Source organism: Crocuta crocuta, unplaced genomic scaffold (genome assembly GCF_008692635.1).
Source record: "Crocuta crocuta isolate KB4526 unplaced genomic scaffold, BGI_CrCroc_1.0 scaffold159, whole genome shotgun sequence".
NCBI lineage: Eukaryota > Metazoa > Chordata > Mammalia > Carnivora > Hyaenidae > Crocuta > Crocuta crocuta.
Window position 1 is genome coordinate 2430082 of NW_027533263.1, and position 26832 is coordinate 2456913.

The 26832-nt window shown below is 37.8% G+C and overlaps 1 protein-coding gene across 1 annotated transcript in view; it reads left to right on the top strand.

Moving 5' to 3' along the window:
* The first annotated feature begins 909 nt into the window (after positions 1–909).
* The window catches only part of BMPR2 (bone morphogenetic protein receptor type 2), a 195767-nt gene continuing 169844 nt past the window's right edge, over positions 910–26832 (top strand). Inside the window, exon 1 of the mRNA XM_077747557.1 lies at positions 910–990. Coding sequence (XP_077603683.1) covers positions 915–990 — 76 coding nt within the window. The 5' untranslated portion in view covers positions 910–914. The remainder of the gene's footprint in view (positions 991–26832) is intronic.

Sequence of the window (26832 nt, forward strand, 5' to 3'; positions counted from 1 at the left end):
GTGATTCGTTCACAGGAGCCATTGACGGGAGAAGACGAGGCTTTTCTTCGTGGAATTTACCTCAGGCAAGATCGAACGGCTTCAATAAAAAAGAGAGCGGAGAATCCAGGAGAGCTGGAAAGGGCAGCTCCCCGCACCTCCCCTCCGCCCTCAGTCTCGGGGAGCTCCGGGCCCTGCCTGCTGACCCCTCCCCCCCGCTTCCTACTGCCCCTCAGCCCTCCGGCGGGGCCCTGGCAGAACCTCGCAGGATTGTTCCGCGAAGGCTTGAAGGCTTTGGGTTTGTCCATGGAGGCAAGCACCTTTTTCGATCCAGTCGAGGAACAGGGTTTGTTGTTTTCGAAATCCGAGTGAAGGAAGCACCGAAGCGAAACTTAAAAAGGAATCCTGCCCTCCCGGAGCCACCGGCGATGCGACTCGTGCTGCCGGGGGCCACCGCCGCCCGCCCGGCTTCTCCCTTCGAGGCAGTCGGGAACTTGTTCTGATCCTCAGCGCCCCCCCTTCCCCCGTCGAATCTCCTCTCTCCATCCCCCTGCACCCTGGATATGTTTTCTCACAGACCTGGATATTTTTTTGACATCGTGAAACTACGAGGGAAATAACTGCGGGGCTTCTTTCTGTCTCCCTGCTTCTCCACACGGACATGCCTTCAGTTTGGGTGGCCGAGGCACCCGGTCCTAGGCGAATGAACCTCTCCAGCCGCGAGGGAGAGAAATGAAGGGAATTTCTGCAGCGGAATGAAAGCTCTGCAGCTAGGTCCTCTCATCTGCCATTTGTCCTTTCAGATTGCATTGTAATACCCACGGGCCGAACAAGTCGGACGAGAGCGAGGACCAGCCTCCCGGCCGTATCTCGCGGCCCGTGTTTACTTTCCGTATTTCTTTTCTCTGTTCTCCTGCTGCTCGGCTGGCCCAGGGATGACTTCCTCGCTGCAGCGGCCCCGGCGGATGCCGTCGCTCCTGTGGACCGTCCTGCTGGTCAGCACTGCGGCCGGTGAGTAGCCCCGGGCGGCGCGTCGGGCCCCTGCCTCTGCCTTCGGGTGGCGAGCTGGGAGCCCGCAGAGGCCGAGGCCTGAGCTCGCCCTTCGCGACGCGTCCCGAGATAGCTGTGGAGGGAACCGCGTCCCTGTCCCGTACCTGCGCGCCTTCCCCGTTTCTTCTAGGGAAATAACCTTGCATGTTTTTGTGTAGTTTCGAATCCCTACTTCCATATCCCCCCCATCCCCCACGGGGGGGAAAGACATATTGGGTGTGGTATCTTGACATTTTTAGCTGTGAGGTAATGCACGGATTAAAAATAATATTTTAATCGCCAATGAACCGTGTCTTATGAGATCTTTGCAGACAGAGCTGTAGATTTTTTAATATAAAGAGGCGGAGTTGGCTTACATTAAAAAGACCATCAACTATAGAACGTACACTTGAACCTTATTTGTAGATTTAGATCACTCTTTGGGAGTCCATGTTACTTTCATTATAAAGAAGTGTTACGGAATGAATTGAATAAATGTTAAGGAAGCCAGAACTTTGAGATTCTTAATACATTGTATAATACTGTTTATTATTATCATTAGTATTGTTTTGTTCCGAAATATTTTAGTAATTATATTTCCATTTTTCAACCTAGATACATTCGTATTTTATATGCTTTTGGAATTACTGTTGGGCTTAAAAGCATTTTCAATAACTTTACATTTGGTCATCTGGCGTCTGTTGGCTTTCTGTCATTGAGACAACTTTGACCTCACATTAGAGGTCTAGGAGATTTGAGTTCTGAAAGTTCTTTGACATTTTACTAAGCTTAAAGGGAAATAGTAGTCTTTTTTTTTTTTTTTTAGTTCTCAGACACCTGAGAGAAAGCGTCACATTCTGTCTGCAGTTATTTGTCAAGCAGTCTTTTGGTGATATGCTCTTAGAAATTTTTGGGAGTGAACTGTACATATAATTCTTAAGTTTGGTGTAGGATGGCCAAGTAGATTGTGCATTTAAAAATGAGTAAAGGACAATATAACAGCTTTCTAATTACTTTTTATTTTTATAAGTGTGTTTTCACATTCACATTTCTCATTGGTATGGTTAGACATAGAGGTTGCTTATTTCCATTTTAAGAGTCTGCATTGGGAAAATTCTGAAAGAAAATTTGAAGTTTCCTTTAGTGCTTTTGATATTGTTGATTAATGTCTATCATGTTTATGATAAATCTATGTAGTTGTATTAAAAGAATTTGAACTTCTGAATTGAATATATTTTGAAACTGGTATTTTAATATTTTTAATGATCACAATTCCTTTTGGGATAAAGACAAACAATTTTTCTCTAGATTTCTTCAAATTGTATTAGGTATTTAAATTCTCTGGTTGCAAGTCTTGTGATTCCTGTAAAATATGAAGAGAGTAAAAGGCCTTAGGCTTAAATAGTCATTCTATGCGCAGAGATCTCAGAACAGACTTTTTATGTTGTTCTTGACTTTTTTTAGAATGTAGATTCTCATTTATAGTTGACAGGCTTATTTTGTGATCAGAACTGATAACATTAAGAGGAAGAACACTGATTTAAAAATACATTTAATTTGTATTTGGTAAATGAAATATTAGAATAATGTCCCTTAAAAAGGAAGGATTGGAAGAATCACTACTTTAAAGTGGTTTTAGTCTTCTTTAGTATTACATAGTACCAGATGCCAAAATTTGTGAGCTATAACAGTAATAATAATAATAGTGTTTATTGAATGCTTGCTCTGTGCCAGCAACTATTCTAATAGCTTTCCATGTATTTTCTTATTTGATCCTTATGAGAATTCCATACTTCAAGTGTAATTATGTTCCTTTTACAGAGAGAACTAGTGAAGTGCAAATAATTTAAATAACTCACCCCACTGAAAACTGTGGAGCTAGGATTATAGCCTGTATCCTTACCTATCACGTTAGTGATGACAACAGTTCACTCAAATTGGGAACATCAGATAGAGTAGTGCCTTCACTAAATCAGGCTTTGAAAAGTAGGGACACTTGACAGGATCTTTATTCAACACTGGTTACGCAGATGTTATCATTCTAAACATGGAAAAGTTGGCCCAATATTGGAGTGGAAAGTTCTGTTTCATTAGGTACAAGGTGACTAGAGAGAGCCTATGTGGACTTGGGTTACATAGATGTAATGATGTAACCAGACAGGTGCAAATAGTGCTGCTGAACAGGAAAAAAATACTAAAAGACTTCCTGATATCACATCCCTCTTTGGGACCATGGATAAATCCTATATTTCTTTTGAATTCCTCTTTTCCATTTAGTGTATCTAGTTCTTGGATTCCTTAATTCTAAGAACATTTTGTATGCAAAAAATAAGAATTTATAAAAAAATATGTGTTTGGTTTATAAATGGTTCTTAATTTTCATAAAAGGATAAAATACAATGCAATACTTATTGCAGACTCAGCTTCTGTTAAATAATTTTTGGGGCCACCTGGGTGGCTCAGTCTGTTAAGCATTCTGCTTGATTTCAGCTCAGGTCATGATCTTACAGTTCATGAGTTTGAACCCAGCATAAAGCTCTATGCTGTCAGCACTATCAGTTAGGGATTCTCTGTCTCTGTCTGCCTCACCCCTGCTTGTACTTGTGTGTATTCTCTCTTTCCTTCTCTCAAGATAAATAAATATTTAAAAAATAAAAAAATTTTGAAAGACGTCCTCGTTGTTCGTGTAGGTTGTAATGGTTACAGATAACATATCTAACCCTATATCCCACCCTACCCCCATGTGCAGACCCATGAGCAGGCTCAGCTACCCTTTCCTCCAATCTTCTTCTCCTTCTTGCCATCCTTGGTGGCCTGGAAGGCTAGGGAACCCATGGCATTTCAAATAGCCTTATTGTTGGGATTCATTCCTCGAAGGTTCTCCAGGACAACTAAGAAACTCAGAATTCTGCATTACATCATAATTCTTCTCCTCCTTGGCTGGCTTAGATGTGTCCAGTGGCCATCTGACATCAATGTTAACTGAATCTTCCTGCATTTGAAATAATTCACTTGATTAGATTTCTTTCTTTAAAAATTTTGTTTTTAGTTTTGTTTTTTGAGTAAGCTCTATGCCCAAACTGGGACTTAAACTCACAACCTCGAGGTTAAGAATCACGTGCTGTACTGATTGGCATGCCTCACTTAATTAAATTTCAGTTTTATAACTATAGGAATACATTGTCTAAAGGAAGATTCACCTAGTTAGTTGGTGTTCTTGAGCATTGAAGTTAATAAATATTGTTGAGGAACTAGAAATTTAGTAATCTTTTGTGTTTCTTAGCATATGGGCATTGCAACAGGGTCATCTGTAGTTTTTTATAAAATACGTATTTCTGGCACTATAGTCTAGATGTACTGAATGGATCTCTCTGGGATCTATATATTTTTTTAAAACTTAAAACCCAAAAGATTCTCCCTTAGGCAAGTTTATATAATCAGTCTTGATTGTTTGGATTTTTAAAATATTGTGATTTAGTCAGCTTTTGCTGCATAATAGCTAGTAGCCACAAAATCATAGTGACATACAACAATAAGCATTTATTCTGCTCCATTTGTCTCATTCTTGGGCCCAGGCTGGTGGGCAGGGTAACATTTCTCTGTGGGAAAGCTTGTCTTATGGCAATGGCAGAAGTACAAGCAGATAAGCTTTTTTAGATTCTTGTTCCTTTAATATCTCATTTGGCCAAGACTAAAGACAAGGAATAGTGAAGTACACTTTGGCTATAATGAGGCCATGGTAATATATGGACATGTTGATACTATTACTGGGGAATGAAGAATTGGGATCTTCAATCTCACATATGATCAGGAAGATAGTCCAGGAGGGGAGCTTCTCTTACCATTTGAACAGGGCCAAACTCATTTGTTTGTTTATTTTTTAAAGTTTTTTAAAATGTTTATTACGGAGAGAAGGAGAGAAAGAATCCCAAGCAGGCTCTGCACTATCTGCACAGAGCCCAATGCAGGGCTTGATCCCACGAACCTTGAGATCATGACCTAAGCTGAAATCAAAATTGGATGCTTAACCAACTGAGCCACCCAGGCGCCTCTATTTATTTAAGAGAGAGAAAGAAATGGGGGAAGGGACAGAGAGAATCCCAAGCAGGCTCCATGCCCAGTGCACAGCCTGATGCAAGGCTTGATCTCAAGACTGTGAGATCATGAGCTGAGCTGAAATTAAGAGTCCAGTCAGTGCTCAGCCAACTGAGCCACCCAGGTATCCCAGGGCCAAACTCTTAGGCCTTTGCATAAAAATTATACCAACTTTGATCTCTCCACAAGCCTACCCTGGCATGTGGAGTGATATGGTGGTAGTGGTGTTGGTGTTGGTGCAATATGAAAAGTGAGAACAGAGATATTTATTTCAAACGAGGACAACTTTTTTCATTAAAGGCCAACTTTTTTTTTTTTTTTTGGGGGGGCACCTGGGTAGCTCAGTTGGTTGAGCGTCTGACTCTTGATATTGCCTCAGGTCATGATCCCACGGTTGTGGGAATGAGCTCAAGTAGGGCTCTGCACTCACTGTGGGGGTTCTCTCTCTCTCGCCCTCTGTCTCTGCCCCTCCCCCTGTTGCATGTGCATGCTCTCTCTCTCTCAAAATAAATGAACATTTTTTAAAAACAGGATTTTATTTTTAAGTAATCTCTACACCCAGCCTGGGGCTCAAACTCATGATCTTGAGATCAAGAGTGGCATGCTCCACTGGCTGAGCCAGCCAGGAACTCTTAAAGGCCAACTTTCTTAACATAGAAAGAGAAAAAATTGAATATTGATTTCTCATGATTAAATTCTGTACTTTCTAAAAGGTACAGAATGAAGTCAGTTTAAATCAGTCAATTTTATAAATGACCATACCACTTATTTTGGTACTTACTCATATATTTGTTGAGTATCAGTGTTATGTATTTTCTTAGTCCTCTTTGTAATTGCTTTTTGAAGACAGCGTTCATATCTTAAACTGTTGTGCAATCTATCATATTGTGCAGATAAAAAATACTAAATGGGGGGTACCTGAGTGGCTCAGTTGGTTGAGCGTCTGACTTCTACTTAGGTCACAATCTCACAGTTTGTGGGTTCAGGCCCCACGTCGAGTTCTGTGCTGACAGCTCAGAGGCCTGGAGCCTGCTTTAGATTCTTTGTCTCCCTCTGCCCCTCTCCCGCTGTGTTCTGCCTCTCTCTCTCAAAAATAAACAAACATTAAAGGAAAATTTTTAAAAATACTAAATAAATGAATAATGAAAAGAAATTGGAGCCAGGAAGTATTCTTAGATTGCTCACTTATTCAAAAGACGTATTAGAAATTTATTCTTTCTTTGTTCTAATTCCTTCAACTATAAAGTAGTTTAAGTGGTGTTATAGGAAGACCCCTGTCTTGAGTTAATGAGACCTGAATTCTGGGTGATTCTGGGCAGATTACACAACATAGTTTTCTCAGTTGTAATTTTATGGGATTGGACTAGATTATGTTTGAAATGCAGATTCCTGGCAGCTACCCCAGACGCAGTTAATCTGAATATGTGGATAGTGAATTTGGGAATCTGCATTTATTTATTTTTAAAATTTTATTTATTAAAAAATTCTTTTAATTTTTGTTAATTTTTGAGAGAGAGAGAGAGAGACAGAGCATGAGTGGGGGAGGGGCAGAGAGAGATGGAGACATGGAATCTGAAGCAGGTTCCAGGGTCTGAGATGTAAGCACAGAGCCTGATGCGGCATTAAGCTCATGAACTCTGAGATAATGGCCTGAACTGAAGTCGGATGCTTAACCAACTGAGCCACCCAGGTGCCCTGGGAATCTGCATTTTAAATAAACATTTCCCCAGGTAAATTCTGTGTACCCTGAAGTTTGAGCGGTACTGGATCTAAGATTTCTTTTAACTCTCAGATTTTACTTTATTTATTTAATTTTTTGTGCCTTTCCGGATCTTTTATTCAGTACCAAACGTTTCTTATTTTAAGCTTTAAGTAATTATCCAAAACCTTTTTCTTTTTTAAAATTTAAAAAATATTATTATTTTTGTTTGTTTAATCTTGGTCTTAAAGGTGGTTTGTTATTTAATAAAATGTGCTTTGCTCACTCAGTATTGTATACGTTCATTTAGCTTGTATTTTGACCACTTTATTTTCCTTTTCCTTCTTCCAAAAAGAAAAATTACTTGTTAGTAGAAATAAGTAGTTTTAGTAAATTTAGATGAGAATGGTTGATGAAATATTTACAATAGAAATAGTTTTAAAATAAATTAGACCAGGTAACGTTGATTCAGTTACAAATTAGTATCCATGGAGTACTCCAGGTGGATAAATTGTATATAGTAAATTTCTGTCCACCAAAGAATTATATTCTGATTTAATTGATGTCTGCTAGAAAATAATTAAATATGAATGCTGTTATATCTAGGAATTCATGAATTTTTAGAGTCTTACATAATACTTACACATGTTGAAGAGACTCCCGTATTACCAGACTATTTCTATGTCCCTCCTGTAGTTAAATGGTCTAGTCTGTGAATCTTTCCTATAAGCAGTGAAGATGGCTTTAGTAGAATTTTGAGTGCAATAGACTTGATTTTGTTTTTGTTTTTTTAACCTTTTTTTATTTTTAAAAATTTTAAAAGATTTTTTAAAGTTTATTTATTTAGAGAGAGTGCCTGCATGTGAGCAGGTGGGGGGGGGCAGTAAGAGAGAGGGAGAGTAAGGGAGAGAGAATCCCAAGCACTGTCAGTGCAGGGCTCAATGCAGGGCTTGAACGCACGAACCCTGAGATTGTGACCTGAGCTAAAGCCTGTTGCTTAACCTACTGAGCCACTCAGCCGCCCCTTAAACTTTTTTAAATCTGTGAGATGTGTATGACAGCTAAGACTGCTGGATTACAAGAATACATTTATAATTTATGTATAGTCTATGTGAGGTTAGAAATATGCCTATGGGTAAATTACATGAACATTTTATTTAAAAAACTATTTTATTTTAAAGTAATCTCTACACTAAGTGTGGGGCCTGAGCTCACAACTCCAAGATCAGTGGGCATATGCTCTACTTACTGAGCCAGCCAGGCGCCCCTAACATGAACATTTTAGAATACATTGTATTATTAGAACTATTAGAACACAACATTTATTTCTTGCTGTTAATTGTACTTAATACAGTAAGTGTTTGACTAGACCTAGTTTCTATTCCAATATGCATCTATGGGAGCGGTAAGAAGGGCACGGGGGCATGAATAGGATAGATAACATATGGGAGGAGAACTAAAGTGTCCAGTCAACAAACATTTATTAGTGTTTCCTTTGTGCAGGGTTCTATTTATTTTATTTTATTATTTTATTTTATTTTATTATTTATTTCTGAGAGAGAGAGAGACAGCGTGAGCAGGGGAGAGTCAGAGAGAGAGGGAGACACAGAATCTGAAACAGGCTCCAGGCCCTGAGCTAGCTGTCAGCACAGAGCCTGATGTGGGGCTCGAACCCATGAACTGTGAGATCATGACCTGAGCCGAAGCTGGACGCTTAACCGACTGAGCCACCCAGTCGCCCCTGCAGGGTTCTTTTTAAAATATTGCGGATACAAACAAAAATAAGGGCCTCCTCTCCTCCACCAAACATTTTATGCCATACCCTATATCACTTTCTGAGAGAGAATTAGATTTCATGCTATTTGGCATGAGTAGGTATTTTGCAAATCTTACCAGCATTGTAATTTCTTCTCTGTCTTTCTTTCAGGATGAGAAATTCCTGAAGTATTCTGTAACACAGGAAGAGACTGTTACTGTGTGTCTTGTAGCTGATCTCCACCCTCCTTATATTTCTCACTTTGCTAGCCTTCTTGAAAGAGCAGTGAACACCTATGGTCTTCTATATTCTCAACTTCTTACTTGTCCCATGATGTATATTAAATCATCAGTGACTTTCTAGTTGCCTTATCCAAGTGACTTTTCAATCTTGTTCTCTTTGACTTTTCTATTGAATTTGACAATTTTGGTCACCCCTTCCTTCGAATTCTCCTCATCTGACTGTTGACTTTGCATTTCCCTGGTTATATATCTTCTCCATCTTCTCTTCTCTATAAATGTTCTGTTTTCGTCTTCTTTTTTTTAAATCTCTCTTAGATTGTCTTAAGTATACTTTTTTTTCTTATTGCAACTCCTCTTCCTTATTGATTTTCTTTTATTGTAACTCTTCTCCTAGTCTTTAATTATTCTGGAAAATCGATGATTTCTAAGTCAAACAGGCAACCGGAATTGGAAGCTAGAGAGATTTGAGTCCCTTCCTAATAGTATCATCAACTATTTACTTTGGGCATATCGCTTCTTTTGGTCTCAGTATCCTCACTGTAAAGTGAGGGGGTTGGCCTGTACGATGTGTATAGTATTTATAGCACTTTTGCTTATGGTATGAGAAAAGAAAATATACTTAGTATTAAGTGTGTAGCACTTTGAATGATAGATTGAGTTATTATTGAGTATATATATAGTACTTTGAATTTAGCTTAGATTGGAGAAAAATGTGAGATATTCTGAAATGGTAAAAGTACTACTTTGAAAGAAATTTAATTTTTTGCAAATACATTTTATATGTTGTCTATGTTGAGTTAGGATCACCAAAGTGTTCTAAAGAAAGGCTCTATAAAGAACAATCCATAACTAAGAATAATCTATAACTAAGTATAAAGGATGCTTAATTAATTAATTAGAGGGCGCTTTTAAAATAGTTGGAATCCTAGAATTTTAGAGTTGGAAAGGACTTTAGGGTACACTTTAAATAGTTTTAAGTTTAGTTAAGTTTAGTTAGTTAGAAGTTAGTCTAAGAAGGGGGCGCCTGGGTGGCTTAGTTGGTTAAGCGTCCGACTTTCGCTTGGGTCATGATCTCACGGTTTGTGGGTTCGAGCCCCGCGTTGGGCTCTGTGCTGACTGCCAGCTCAGAGCCTGGAGCCTGTTTCAGAGTCTGTGACTCCCTCTCTCTCTGACCCTCCCCTACTCATGCTGTCTCTCTCCTAGAAATAAATAAAACATTTAAAAAAAAAAAAAGAAGTTAGTCTAAGAAGGTTAGAGTTTCATATAATTTTTTATTTTAATTCCCGTGTAGTTAACTTACAGTGTTACATTGGCTTCAGGTGTACTGTATAGTAATGTGACAGTTATTCATTACTCAGTGCTCATCATGGTAAGTGTACTTTTATTCATTTTCACCTAGTTCACCCATTCCCCCACCTGTCTCCCCTCTGGTAACCATCTGTTTGTTCTCTATAATTAAGTGTCGGTTTTTTGGTTGGTCTCTTTTTCCTTAGTTGTTTTGTTGTTGTTGTTGTTGTTGTTTCTTAAATCCCACATATGAGTGAAATCATATGGTATTTGTATTTCTCTGATTGACTTCACTTAGCATTATACTCTCTAGATCTAACCACGTTGTTGCAAATGGCAAGATTTCATTCTTTTGTGTGTGTATATGTGTATATATGCCACATCTTAAAAATTTTTTTGTATTTATTCTTAAAAAATCTATTTATTGTTTAATTTTGCAACATCTTCTTTATCCATTCATCTATGGATGGACACTTGGACTGCTTCCATAATTTGGAAATAATCCTGCAGTAAACATAGGGGTGCATATATCTTTTTGAATTAGTGTTTTTGTATTCTTTGGGTAAATACCCAATAGCAGAATTACTTGATCACACAGCAATTCTGTTTTTAAATTTTTGAGGAACCCTAAACTGTTTTCTACACTGGCTTTACCTAATTGCATTCCCAAGAGGGTTCCTTTTTCTCCACATTCTCAGCACTCCACGTTCTCACCAGTTACTGAATCTGCTGACTTGCATCTTCCTGAGGGTGAGTGATGTTGAGCATTCTTTCACATGGCTGTTTACCATTTGTACATCTTCTTTGAAGAAATGTTTGTTCGTGTCTTCTGCTCATTTTTAATTGGTATATTTGATTCTTTTGGTGTTGAGTTGTGTAAATTCTTAATATATTTTGGATACTAACCCTTTATCAGTTATGTCATTTATAAATATCTTCTCCCATTCAGTAGGCTTTTAGTTTTGCTGATTGTTTCCTTTGCTGTTCAGAAGCTTTTTATTTGATGTAGTTCCAATAGTTTATTTTTGCTTTTGCTTCCCTGGCCTCAGGAGACAGATCTAGAAAAATGTTTCTGTGGCTGATGTCAGAAAAGTTACTGCCTGTGCTTTATTCAAAGGTTTTTAAGGTTTCAGGTCTCACATTTATGTCTTTAATTCATCTTGAATTTATTTTTGTGAATGGTGTAAGACGTTTTAATTTTTAATTTTAATTTTAAGATAAATAATGCCAAATTCAATTTTGGCATAGCTTTTGACCCAGTTATCACACATTCTAAATCAGTTGAGATCTAACTAATGCCATTTTAACTTCTTGTAAGTAAATTTGTAAAATAGCTGTATTGAGAGTTAATTCCCATACCATACAATTTACTCATGTAAAGTGTACATGAGATGCCTGGGTGACTCAGTCAGTTAAGCATCTGATTTCAGCTCAGGTCATCATGATCTCACCGCTTGTGAGTTTGAGCCCTGAATCAGGCTCTGTATGTCTCCCTCTCTCTCTACCCCTCCCCTGCTCGCACCCTGTCTCTCTCTCTCTCTCAAAAATAAATAATAAAATATTAAAAAAATATTGCACATTTCATTGTCTTGGTATGTTATTAAGTTAAAAATTATGGTAAAACAGGGGTGTCTAGGTGGCTCAGATGATTAAGTGTCTGACTTCTGCTCAGGTCATGATCTCACAGTTTGTGAGTTTGAGCCCTGCATCAGGCTCTGTGTGGATGGCTCAGAGCCAGGAGCCTGGTTTGGATTCTGTGTCTTCTCTCTGTTCCTCCCCCACTCACACTCCCTCCCTCTCTCTCTCTGTCTCTTTCTCTCAAAAATAAATAAATGTTAAAAAAATTACAGTAAAACATATAGCATAAAATTTGCATTTTAACCATTTTTAAGTATATGATTCAGTGGCATTAATTGCATTCACAGTGTGGTGTAACACACATTGAATGTGTGTCACCAAAACATTTTCATCACCCCAAACAGAAACTTTAACCATTAAGCAATAACTTCCATTTCCGCCCTCCTCCCAGCCCCTGGTAACCTCTAATCTACTTTCTGTCTCTGAATTTGCCTACTCTAAGATATTTCATGTGAATAGAATCATACAATATTTGTCCTTTTGTTACCGGCTCATTTTGCTTAGGATAATGTTTTTAAGTTTATCCATGTTATAGCATGTGGCCAAATTTTATTACTTTATAGGGCTGAATAATAGTCCATTGTGTATATATGTCACATTTTGTTCATCCATTATTAATCTGTTGATGGACACTCGAGTTTTCCCCTTTTTGCTACTGTGAACAATGCTGTAGTGAATATTGGTATACAGTATTTGTTCTAGTCTCTGCTTTAAATTCCTATGAACATATATCCAGAAGTGTAATTGCTGGATCTTACGGTAATTCTATGTTTAGTTTTTTTGAGGAAGTGCCAAACTATTTTCAATAGTGGCTGGACCATTTCATATTCCCACCAGTAATGAACAAGTGTTCCACTTTCTCTACATTCTGCCAACACTCATTGCTTTCACTTTTATTTCTGTGAATAATTATTTGTTAGAGCCATCATAATGGGTGTGAAGTGGTATCTCATTATGGTTTTGAATTGCTTATTTGATTTTCCTTATGATAAATCATGTTGAGCATCTTTTCATGTGCTTATAGACCATTTGCTTATCTTCTTTTTTAAAAGTTTATTTTGAGAGACAGAGAGCGTGCAGGGGAGGGGCAGATAGAGAGAGAGAGACTTGCAGGCAGGCTCCATACCTGAGCCCCAACGCCAGGCTCAAACCCACCAACTGGTGAGATGACCAGAGCTGAAACCAAAAGCCAGACACTCAACCTGACTGAGGTACCCAGGAACCCCTGTATATCTTCTTTGAATAATGTCTGTTCAAGTCCTTTGTCCACCTTTTTCTCCTTTTCAATTTGTTTTTATGGAGATACAATTGATATATAACATTTATAAGTTTAAGGTGTACAGCATATTGATTTGATACATTTATGTATTGCAGTATCGTTACTACCATAGTATTAGCTAATATCTCTATTACATCATGTAATTATCATTTTTGTGTCTGTGGTGGGAATAGTTAAGATCTAGTCTCTTAGCAACTTTGAAATTTATAATAAAACATTGTTGTCTGTATTCAGTGTGCATTATATCCAGGATTTATTCATCTACTGGTTGCAAGTTTGTTTCCTTAAATAACATTTGTCTATTTTTTAATTGGGTTGTCTTTTTTGCTGTTGAGTGGTAGGAGTTCTTTTATATTATGAATATTGACTTTCTATCAGATAGATGATTTCTGTATGTTATGGGCTGATGTGTCCCCTCAAATTTCATGTTGAAATCATAACCTCCAGGTGATGGTATGAGAAAGTGCGGCCTTGGGAATTGGTTAGGTCATGAGGGTGGAGCCCTCATTAATGGGATTAGTGCACTTATTAAGTAGACCCCAGAGAGCTCTTTTCCTATTACTGCTATGTGAGATTATGGCAAAAAGATGGCCATCTAAGAAATGGATTCTTACCAGTTACTGAATCTACTGGCACCATGGCCTTGGATTTCCCATATTCCAGAGCTGTGAGAAATGTTTGTTGTTTATAAGACATCCAGTCTCTGGTATTCTGTTATAGAATCCTGAAAGCACTAGGACACCAATGTTTTCTCCTCTTTTCTAGGTTTCTTTTATTTTAAAGTTGTCTGAATCATATTTTTTGATGTGCAGAATTTTTTAATTTTGATGGAGTCCAGTTTATGTATTTTTTGTTGTTGTTGGTATGCATGCTCTTGGTGTCATATTTAAGAATCCACTTTCAAATCCAAGGCTATGAAGATTTACTCCTATTTTTTCTTCTAAGAGCTTTATGGTTTTAGCCCTTATGTCATTTATCCATTTTTTAAATGTTTATTTATTTTCTGAGAGAGAAGGGGAGAGGGATGGGCAGAGAGAGAGGAAGACAGAGAGTCCCAAACAGGCTCTGCCCTGTCATGGGGCTCAGTCCCACAAACCATGAGATCATGACCTGACCAGAAATCAGGACTTGACTCTTATCTGACTGAGCTACCCTGGTGCCACATGCCATTAATCTGTTTTTTGAGTTAAATTTTATATCTAGTCTGAGACAGAGTTCCAGCTACATTCGTGTGCATGTGGAAATCCAGTTGTGCCAATATCATTTGTTAAAGAGACTATTCTCTCCCCATTGAATGTAATTCCCACTCTTTTAAATGTTTTATTTTTGAGAGAGAGAGAGAGGGCGAGAGGGCGACACTGGATCGGAAGCAGGCTTCAGGCTCTGAACTGTCAGCACAGAGCCTGTTATGAGGCTTGAACTCACGAACCATGAGATCATGACTTGAACTGAAGTTGGTGCTTAACCATCTGAGCCACCCACGCGCCCCAGCCACTCTTTTAAAAAATCAGTTGGGTGCAGATATATAGATTTATTTCTGGACTTTCAGTTCAGTTCTGTGGTCAGTCTTTGGACCTTTACTTTCTCTGTCTATACTTCTTTGGTGATCTCATCCATTCTAAACTTTTTTTTTTAATGTTTAATTGTTTTTGAGAAAAAGAGTGTGAGCTGGGGAAGGGAAAAGGTAGAGGGAGACACAGAATCCAAAGCAGGCTCCAGGCTCTGAGCTGTCAGCACAGAGCCCAGTGTGGGGCTCAAACCCACAAACTGATCATGACCAGAGGTGAAGTTGGACAGTCAACCAACTGAGCCACTCACGTGCCCCTGCTCTTATCCATTCTCATGGAAAATTGCATGTAGAGGGGTGTCTGGGTGGCTCATTTAGTTAAGCATCTGACTCTTGGTTTCCGCTCCGGTCTTGATCTCATGTTCATGAGTTGGAGCCCCACATTGGGCTCTGTGGTGTCAGTGCAGAGCCTGCTTGGGAATCTCTCTCCCTCTTTCTGGCCCTCCCCCGCTTGTTCTCTCTCTCTCTCTCTCAAAATAAATAAACTTAAAAAAATAGCCACCATCTTTTCTTACTCGTAATTTTTCAGTGGCCTTTGTTTTCTCTAACACAGTCACTTTTATTATATTTGCTTTTCAATATAGTATCCTCGGTCACCTTTTCAAGCAGAAGTTAGATATATGACGTTTCTCTACTTAAAACTCTCCAAAACTTCTGCCTGTTATTCAGAATAAAAGTCATAATCATTTGAAATATTCCACATAACCCGGCCCCTACTTCTTATGATTGCATCTGCTGATCTCTGCATGCTCAACTTTTATTGTGCTTTTAACTTCACACAGAAGAAAACATTGAGAAAATCAAATGTTTTAGAAGAGGTTAGATTTAAGATACTTTATTCTGTATAATTTGACAGTGGCTACATATAATGAGTAAATCTATACATCGGGGGAAATAAAGGAGGAGACAAATGAACATTTCTTGAGCCTCTAACATATCTACTAAGTAAGTGCCTTACATATTTACTGTGTGATCTCATCCTTTAAACAGGCTAATCAGTACTATTATTTTTTCTTATTTTACAGTTGAGTAAACTGAGTAAGTGGTAGACCTGGGATTCAAGCTCAGGTCTCTGTAACTCCAAAGCAAAGCATTCATGAAATATATATAGTGTTAGCCTGAAGGTATAAAGTACTTGGAATAGTATTTTAGACATCTGAAAATCTTACTAGATTTTAATCATTCAGGAATAATTTCTAAGACTGAACTATGTCTTGGTTATGGTCTCTTATTTTGCAGTAAATGACAACAGATATTTTAGGTTTTGGTTTTGTGTGTAGCATTCAAATGTTGATGGATAATAAACATTTTCATTAATGATTCAAAGCTTCAGTTTTGGAAAGGAGCACTAGTTAGATCAGAAGAATGATGATGACATATTTAGTTGACGATAAGTTTTTAAGGTTTCCATCTGTTGTTAGTGATTGGAATCCCTAGGGACCAGTCTAGTGTAAAGAACAACTTTAAATTTAGTTACTACACAAAGGGCCATATTGTGATGACATGAAAGGCAAGATTAAAAACAGTCAAATGATAAGAGTTGAATTTACTCATGTTACTTATTGAAACAAAGTTTTTTTGTGAGAGATAACTTTTCTGGGATATTATTTTTCCTTTGGCTAAACCAATGTGTTAGCTTGATGAAATGCTGCTAAGAATGTTAATCTATAAATGTAGTTCAGTTTTTAGCACCAGTTATTATCCAGCTCTTCTGTAGGAATCATTGTTTTGTCCATTTACTTAGGTATATGAGAAGTTTCGTTTTACTGATCCTTGCTGCTAAGTCCCTCTTCTGAGAGCAAGACAGTCTTAGATTTATACTAAGCTCAGATTTGTACACTAAGCAGCTAATAGACTTTATATTAATGAAGTGATATAGATTAATGAAAGTAGATTAAATTCATTACCTGAAAATAGATTAAATTCTAGTTATTTGGAATTAAGAGCCAGTGCGTTAAGGCATGGGTTTTTTTTGGAAGAGTATCACTTGGATGGGCTAGGTTTTTCTAAAACAACGGTTATTTCTTGCTCATATTGTATGTCCATTGAAGACTGGCAGGGGTATTTTGCTCATCATTCAAGAATTTGGTCTGATGGAATGCTACCATCTTTAAAGTTGATGGTTGTAGTGCCAGAGATAAAAGAATGTATAAGAAGGTCTTTCATGGTAGTTTATATGTTCTGCCTAGAAGACGGTCCCATCGCTTTCACTTAAACCTCACTATTTATTCTCCCCTAACTTCTAGGAAATGTGATCTTTCCAAGTATCAAGAAATGGAATTTGGGAAACAGGACCAATGATGGCTCTAGGAAGTAATAAGACAAACTTTGCTTTGTATTTTAAGACTTGTTTTGGCTTTTAGATTTTGACCTTCTTTTCACAGTCTTTCTTGTTTTTCAGAATCCTGAAGTTGTACTAGATCATTGTAGGGGTGGCTGGGTGGCTCAGTTGGTTAAGCGTCTGACTGTTGATCTTGGCTCAGGTCATGATTTCGTGGTTCGTGAGTTTGAGCCCTGTATCGGACTACACACTGTTAGTGTGGAGCCTGCTTTGGATTCTCTCTCTCCTTATCTCTCCGTCCTTCCCCTACTTGTGCTTTCTTTCTCTCGCTGTGTGTGTCTCTCTCGCAGAATAAATAAGTAAACTTAAAAAAATCATTGTAAAAACAATTTTTTTTAAATTTTTTTTTTATTTTTATTTTTTTAATGTTTTATTTATTTCTAGGAGAGAGAGAGAGAGACAGCGTGAGCAGGGGAGGGTCAGAGAGAGAGGGAGTCACAGACTGAAACAGGCTCCAGGCTCTGAACTGGCAGTCAGCACAGAGCCCGACGCGGGGCTCGAACCCACGAACTGCGAGATCATGACCTAAGCGAAAGTCGGACGCTTAACCGACTAAGCCACCCAGGCGCCCCTGTAAAAACAATTTTAAATGATAATGAAATATAGAAAATTTAAAAAATTCCATTTTTACTTTTTATCAAATTCTGTTCCTTAGATGTAACCACTGTTAATAGTTTGGTGGATAATTTTTCATACTTTTTTTGTATGCACTATAATTAAACATGTGTATAATTAGAGTTTGTGTTTTCAGTTTTTTATTATTTTTATTTATTTTGATAGAGACAGAGACAGCATGAGTCGGGGAGGTACAGAGAGAGAATCCCAAGTAGACTCTGTGCTGTCAGTGCAGAGCCCGATGTGGGGCTCAAACCCACAAAACTGTGAGACCATGACCTAGCCACAACCAAGAGTCAGACACAACTGACTGAGCCACCCAGGTGCCCCACTAGAGTTTGTTTGTTTTAATGTTTTATTTATTTTTGAGAGAGAGAGAGAGAGGCACAAAATATGAGTAGAGTTGGGGCAGAGAGAGGGAGACACAGAATCCATGAAGCAGCCTCCAGGCTTTGAGCTGTCAGCCCAGAACCTGATGCAGGGCTTGAACCCATGAACCAGGAGATCATGATCTGAGCTGAAGTTGGATGCTAAACAGATTGAGCCTCCCAGGAGCCCCTAGAGCTTGTTTTTTAGATAAAGGTAGAATCATATTATATAATTCATGTACAAGTTTTTGTTATTAATCATGAAGGAGAGTTGTAGATGTAAGATCATTTGATCAAAGTTTGCACATTTAACATTTTGATATGATGTGAACTTTCAAATTTCCCCCCCAAAAGATTGTACCAATTTCCATTTCTACTAGTAGTATATCAATTTCAGAATTTTCATTTTCTTCTGTTTTTTAAAAGATTTTTCTTTTTTTAAGATTTTATTTTATTATTTTTGCAAATGTTTACTTTTGAGAGAGAAGGAGAGAGTTTGTGCCTGTGCACAAGTTGGGGAGGGACAGAGAGAGAGGGAAAGAGAGAATCCCAAACAGGTTCCATGCTGTTGGTGTGGAGCCTAATGAGGGGCTTGAACTCACAAACTGTGAGAGATATGATCTGAGCCAAAATTGAGAGTTGGATGCTTAACCATCTGTGGCACCCTCGTGTGCCTCAAGATTTTATTTTTAAGTAATCTCTACACCCAAAGTGGGACTCAAACCTACAACCCTGAGATCAAGAGTCACATGCTCCCCAAACTGAACCAGCCAGGCACTCGCAGAACTTTCACTTTCTTTTACCTTTACCAAAGGCTATATAATATCTTTTCAGTTTTTGCCAAAGCAAATGCATTGTACAGTAAGACCTTGGTTTGCAAGCATAATTTGTTCTGAAAACATACTTCTAATCCAAAGCAGTCCTATATCAGAGCGAATTTCAAGAACCATTGGCTCAGTTGTGATCATGTGACATTTGGCCTCACATACTGCTCATATTGCAAGACATTGCTTGTTTATCAAGTTAAAATTTATTGGAAATGTTTGCTCATCTTGCAGAACACTCGCAGAGAAAGTTTCTTACAATCCAAGGTTTTATTGTATTTTGTTTCCATTGGTAGTGCTTTTGTTGTTAGTGAAGCTGAACTTCTTTTCATGTGGTTATTGGCCAGTTGTATTTGTATCTGAATTACCTGTTTATATATCAGATTAATTTTTCTAATGATTTGTTTCTTTTTCTTATTGATTTCAAGGTGATATATATATGATTTTATGCTATTAGAATTGTTTATTTTTTCCTTTATGACATCTGGGTTTTGTGTTATCTTAGAAAAACTTTCACTATATCCATAAGTACCAATTACAGTAGGTAGGTCTATAGTTTTTTTTTTAATGTTTAGATAATTTAATGCACCTGGAACTATTCAGTTGTGTATACACACACACACACACACATATTAATCGTAATAGTATGAGACAGATAATATTATTTTTGTTTACAGATGAGGACTTTTAGGCAAGGAGATATTAAGAAACTTGCCCAAGACAACATAGGTAATAAAGCTGTAATATAGACATAGACAGCCTTTGCTCTTAACTGCTGTGCTCTACTACTTCCTATATAACCACGTTGTCTTTTAGTTACTGCATTACATCTGAATTCACTGAACTGTCTTTTAATGAGCAAATTATCTTTTAATCATTGAATTTCACTGGAAGGCATTATCTGGGGCAGTTAGTTTGAAATGCATAAAATATACTTCTGCTAACATGTCATAATAGATTTTTTACTTGTCATGGTAAATAGGGGACTAATATCAATTGCTTAAAATGCCTGAGCATTGGAACCCAGACATATTTAGCTCTCAATTAGAGCCTTACATATTATTTTAATTTAAAAATTTCTTGGAACTTTAGATGTTTGGGTTTCTAGCTTGTATAAATTGAGGGAATATCACATAAATCAATAGATGATTAATATGAATGGCATAAAATGCATGAGCATGTATATGCATTTAATGTATATAGAACAGCTTTGAGTTAGAGCCTGTTTTCTGTGGGGTACCTGGGTGTTCATTTGGTTAAGTGTCCAACTCTTGATCTCAGCTCAGGTCTTGATTTGAATCAAGCCCTGCCCTGCGTTGTGCTCTTCACTGGGCGTGAATTGTACATAAACATCAATACCTATTCTCTGGAGTTGGTGTATGGAAATACATAGCACTAACTGGAACACTTTTGTCATCCTAGTTGTCTAGTCTAATGGTTATATTTCATAGGATGTGTACAGAGGTAGGAAAGAATAATAGTAACAAAAGGTAAAAGGACAGAATTGGGGGAAGTCTCAGGGAGGAGGGAGAAAAAGTAATTTACTTAATTTCTTCTTATATTGTCTGTCATTTTCCACCCAAATTGTCCCAGCTTTGTGTAGCCTTGCCTTTCTTTGATCTTTGTACTGGTGTGGGTTCCAAAGAAGCATACCATTCTCGATTAGGTATGCTCTTGTAGGGTTTGTGAATTCAGACATTTTTAAACGGTAACTATGAAATTGTAAAGTTTGGGGGCTGTTACTTAAAGCAAAGAATTATAGTCTGACTTCAGCTCAGGCCATGATCTTGTGGTTTATGGGCATGAGCCCTGTGTTGGGCTTTGTGCTGACAGCTCAGAGCCTGGAGTCAGCTTTGGATTCTGTGTCTCCCTCTCTCTCTCTGTGCCACTCCCCATTCACACTCTGTCTCTCTCTCAAAAATAAACATTAAAAAATTTAGGGGCGCCTGAGTGGCTCGGTTAAGCGCCCGAATTCAGCTCAGGTCATGATCTTGGGGCTCATGAGTTCGAGTCCTGTGACAGGGTTCATTGTGGACAGCTCAGAGCATGGAACCTGCTTCGAATTCTGTCTTCCCCTCTCTCTCTGCCCCTTTCCTGCTCATGCTTTGTCTCTCCTTCGAAAATAAATATACATTAAAAAAATGGACTTTATAAAGCAAAAAATTATATTTGAAAAGAGAACTCTGAACAGTTCAATAAATGACAATGTCAGAAGGAAGTTAATACAGTTAAGATACTAAAATTACTGAAAACTATAAGAGACTCTTGAATGCTGAAAACAAACTGAGGACTGATGGGTATGGGGCGGAGGGGAAGTGGGAGGATGGGCATGGAGGGGATGAGCACTGGGTGTTATATGGAAACCAACTTGACAATAAACTATTTAAAAAAATAAAATAAAAATAAAATTAAAAAAAAATATTAAAATTACTGTGGGTTGCATTTATCATCCGGTGACTAGGATGAGCTGATTACTGAAATCTTTTCAGCCTGTTTTACTTACTTAGGTCACTAATTAGAGAACTTTGTTGTTTAAAAGATGACATCTAGTTAAGGTGTTCGGAGAGAAATTCCTGTGAGATTCAACCAAGTCATGTCCTCAGTAATTATCTTGAGAATTGTGTTGGAGGAACAGTGAATTTCTGCAGCTAATGAATACTTCATTTTTGTTTAAAAGAACTTGTTGTATACAAGATTTATAAAAAAATGTTACATTAGTAAAGTAATACTTGAATACAGAGAACTATATTAGATACTAGTGAGAGTGACAAAGAGAAAGAGATAGCTGTTGTTTAATTAAACTAACATCCCTCTTTATGAATGTCTGCTGCATGTCTAGTGCAATGTTTTTACGTGTATTTTTCTCTAATCAAAATAGCTGAAAGGCATTTTTCCTATTTCCAAATTACGGGAAAGACTAACATTACTTAGTTTGTTTAATGGTATGTACTTTTAATAATTACTGATTACTTTTTATATTGTTTATTGATTATTTCTTTTTGACAGGTATTATGCTAAATTTTTTACTTCATTTTGTACAATTCTGATATCAGTTTTGTGATATAGGTACTATTGTTATTATTTTAATGTTTTTTAAATTTTTTAAAAACTTATTTCTGAGAGAGAGACACAAAACACACAGCATAAGCAGGGGAGGGTTAGAGAGAGAGGGAGATATAGAATCTGAAGCAAACTCCAGGCTCGGAGCTAGCTGTCAGCACAGAGCCCAACACAGGGCTTGACACCATGAACTGTGAGATCATGACCTGAGCTGATCGGATGCTTAACCGACTGAGCCACCCAGGCGCCCCTCATTATTATTATTTTAATCTTTACTTGTTTACTTAGAGGGAGAGAGAGAGTGTGAGCAGGGGAGGAGCAGAGAGAGGGAGAGAGAGAATCCCAAGCAGGCTCTGGGACTGCCAGCACAGAGCCCAACACGGAGCCTGAACCCATGAACCTGAGATCATGACCTGAGCCAAAATCAAGAGTTGGGCACTCAACTGACTGAGCCACCCAGGCACCACTAGGTATTATTTTTTAATAGATAAAGAAACAGGTACACAGAGGTTAAATACATCATACAAAATCATATATCTAGAAGTGGAAGAACTGGAATTCAGGCTAAGGACTTGATTTCTCAAACTCTCTACTCTTAACCATATTTCCTTTCAAGATGTTCTCATGCTGTAAAAAAGATTCCATCACATTGAGATGCCTTTCAGCTTTGAAATTGTATGAATTGTTCTCCGTAAAGAATAAAGTTAGGATGAATTAACATCTTCACCTCAGTTGTATAACAAGAATGTTTGATTTATTAGCAGAAACATTACTACTACTGTTTGATCAGTTCTAAGTTAGCACGTATTCATTGAAGATACAAATATCTTAACTGTTTTAGGGTCTAGAGTAGTATGAATTGTGGTCCTAATATTTGACCTACCTACTTACCCTATTATAGGACAAGAGCGTAAATACAGTGGTATATGCTCAACTGATGATTGGGTTAAAAAATTTAAATTTGAACTAAGATATACAGAATGTATATAGGCAGTTATTAAAAAATATATATGGTAACAATTTGGGCAGTGGATAAGTAATTGTGACTGGACAGGAGTGTAATAGAGTTCACAGTTCCCTGGAGGTTGGGCTGAGAGAATTGGCTTGATTATGGATTTATTCCCAGAAGAGCAGCCCAGTGGCCAATACATAGTGACCAAATGTATGTAAACATAGGTGTAAGCCAACCCTAAGGAGCAGGGATAGGCTGAGTCAAGTGGGCTGAACTGTACAAAAAAAAAGGAGGGTGGGAAATTCAGCAACCTGAGTAATGCTTTGTCATTCCCGTGGCCACTGAATTTTAGATCTGATCTACAGTCATCCTACTGAGTCCCTACATGAGCTGGGTGGTGACAAAGGCTAAAGTTATTTAATGTGTATTTATTCTGCTTTATTTAAGACTGATTCAGCTGCTGGACTCTGCTCTGAAGAGTTGAGATCTGGCTAATAGCATCATCTTTTGTGGGGGAAGGGTGTGAGGGAAGTATAGATGGCTAAGGAGGTAGCAATAAAAGTAGCAGTCCAGGATAGAGATATGCATGCAAGAGCTCACAGATAATTTTTAGGGTTGCATTTATAGCCACATTTGTCCCTCTACATTTATTCTTGACAGTTGGAGTTTTGGAGATATCTAGTCACAACTGTTTTATTTGACTACAAAATTTAAATCAGGTGAGAGGAAACATGTTAACTGAGAAGTAGATAATAAAAGAAAACAGAGAATGTCAAAGAAAGATGCAAGGGAAAAAACCCTATTTTAATTATTAGATAATATATATATATTAAATGGTTCATCATAGACACTGCTTGAATTTTTTGGGTTTTACAGATGCAGCAACAATATATTTCCTTGATGTGAGTGTTTTATAGTTTTCTTCAGCAAGAAACTTTTTAATGATATCTTACATCTTTAGGGTACTAAGGTTGGGAGCAAGGTCACTAAGTAATTTTTCCCCTGAACAATATCATGTTTCACTGAATCTATGAATTTTTAAAATCTATAATCTCATTTTTTAAAGTTTGTTTATTTTAGAGAAAGAGAGAGAGTAAGCACGAGAGGAGGAGGGGCAGAGAGAGGGAGAGAGAATCTCAAGCAGGCTCTGCCCTGCCAGCGCAGAGTCCCCATGCAGGGCTCTCATGAACTGTGAGATCATGATCTGAGCCAAGCGATCTGAATCTCGAGTCAGACGCTTAACCAACTGAGCCACCCAGACCCCTATCTATAATCTCAGTAATCTCCTATCATAGTAGTAGGAGAAAATGATTCTCCAGTTTCAATATTTTATGACTACATTTCTAAGTAGAAAAGTATAGATAACTTAAAAATGCTTCTTCATATTGTCACCTTTAGAGATTTTCTTTTCTAATTACATATGAAAAAACTGGCTATATAAGAAAAGGGCTGTATGTGAAGCAAATTATATACTGTAATGCACCTAATGTTGCCAAGTACACTTAATGAAGGAGGCAAGGCTAAATGGCTATCCCAGGGAGGCAACTCACTCTAGGGCTCTTCTGTAGGGAAGTAGTTAAAATAAGAGTGAAGACGTCATAAGTTTAAGGATAAGAAGGCAAGTTGTAACACTCACGAAATGAAATGAGATAAAACACTCACCTGCTCATTCAAAAAATATTCCTTTCTATATCTTCTAGTATTTGAACACTAGTAGTGTTGTAAGGAGATATTGAGCAAAAGAGTAGGAACACTTATATTCTGTAATCTAGCTTTTACATGTTATATTTAGGAAGATTAGGTTAGATTAAAAGAATGTCATAGTGTCTTAGAGCTAAGAGCAAGGTGTCTGGATCTTTGCCTCAAATGGCACTTACATACTTGTTGAGAAGACAGATAATAGGTAGTAAATACATAAATTCACAAGATAATTAGAGATTATGATAAATGCCACAGGGCTATATTAGAGGGTAAATGGGAAGGCCACTTTAATTAAGGTGGTCAATGAAGCCTTCCTTACAAGGTGATGTTTGAAGAATTTAAATGAGCCAGATATGTGAATAATTGTAGAAAGAGGATTCCAAGTAGAGGAACAGAAAACACAAAGGCTGGGAGGTGGGAAAGAGGTTGGTATTTTGTAAGATTAGAAAGGAGACTGGTGTGGCTGAAGTATAGTGATGTAAGAAGAGAGATGCATGACTAAAGTTCAGGTAGATTTAGGTAAAGTTTGGCAGGAGCCAAATGATGCGAGGCCTTTTAGGCCATGGTATAAAGATGAAGAGTTTGATTTTTATTTTAAGATAATAGAAAATGCTGTTAGAAGATTTTAAGCAGGGTAATTTCATGACCTAATTTTCATTAAAAAAATATTTATTTTGAGAGAGCAAATGCAAGCAGGGGAGGGGTAGAGAGAGAGAAAGAGAGAGATGAGGTGAGAAGGCTGAGAGAGAATCCCAAGAGGGTCTGCTCTGTCAGCACTGAGCCTGACGAGGGGCTTGAACTCACGAACCATGAGATCATGACCTGAGCTGAATCTAAGAGTCAGATGCTTAACCGACTGAGCCACCCAGATGCCCCTGTGATATGTTGTTTTTTAAATATCAAGGATTATTTCTTGGATATAGAATGCATAGTTGAGTTACTTTCTGTTTATCTCAAATGTATGTTTGTTTGTTTATTTTAATGTTTATTTTTGCGAGCCAGAGAGCTCAAGTGGGGGGGGGGTGCAGAGAGAGAGAGGGAGACACAGAATCTGAAGTAGGCTCCAGACTCTGAGCTGTCAGCACAGAGCCTGACTCGGGGCTCACAAGCTGTGAAATCATGACCTGGGCTGAAGTTGGACGATTAACCGACTGAACCACCCAGGTGCCCCTCAAATGTTTATTTTAGAGATCTGTGTTATACAAAGTTTTTAGCAAGGACTTTACAAATATGTGTTAGTGTTATCTATACTTTTTTATTTATTTATGTCAACATGGAAAGTATTTTGCCTCAGGTAATAATTCAAAGAATAAGGGTCTAGTCCCTAGATACCCTTTATGATGCAGAGAATACAAACTACAACAATAATTCCTAGTTACAGGTCCCTTTGTAGGTGAGGACTTTCCTGTTTGTCCTGTTCTTAAAAGGCTTATTATTGTAATGTTTGAAGACTTGGGTCATGTCTCATTTGTAGTCTCATTTAAAGTGCAGGTAACTGTTTTTTTCCCCACATAGGTAATGTTCAGTGTATCACTTTGAGATTGTTGTTTTTTGTTGAAGTCTTCTCCCACACTCCCCCCTTGCCCCCATATCATAAGGAAGTCCTCATTCATATATCCCTAGTAGTAGTTTTTTGTCTGAAACTTTTTCTTTTCTTTTCTTTTTTTTAATTTTTATTTATTTCTAGGAGAGAGAGAGACAGCGTGAGCAGGGGAGGGTCAGAGAGAGAGGGAGACACAGACTCTGAAATAGGCTCCAGGCTCTGAGCTGGCAGCCAGCACAGAGCCCGATGCGGGGCTCGAACCCACGAACCACGAGATCATGACCTAAGCGAAAGTCGGACGCTTAACCGACTAAGCCACCCAGGCGCCCCTGTCTGAAACTTTTTCTTATCCTTAGCTATTTCAAATAATTTGGAGGCCGCTAGTTTTCATACTTGGACTCTAGAATAAAGTTGGGATGACTCTAGTCTCTAATGTCTCATCAAAAAACAAAACAAAATACTTTTTTTTTCCCGAGAGTAAGCACTACATTCAATGTGGGGTTCGATCTCATGACCCCAAGATCAAGAGTTGCACGGCCTTCTGACTGAGCTAGCCAGGTACTCTCCAACAAAAAATCTTCTAACTAGAACCTCAAATTATGAGCAATAGAGTTTGACCAATGGAGAAGTCTTATATTCCTACATGGAGTGATAGCTCCATAAGAAAATGGAATAATTGGGGGTACAATTAAGGTGAAATTTAAATGAAATAAAGATTTTATGTCAATGAGTAGATGAAACATTGTCATCTCTGTTTTATTTTATTTATTTATTTATTTTTTAATATTTTTATTTATTTCTAGAAGAGAGAGAGAGAGACAGCGTGAGCAGGGGAGGGTCAGAGAGAGAGGGAGACA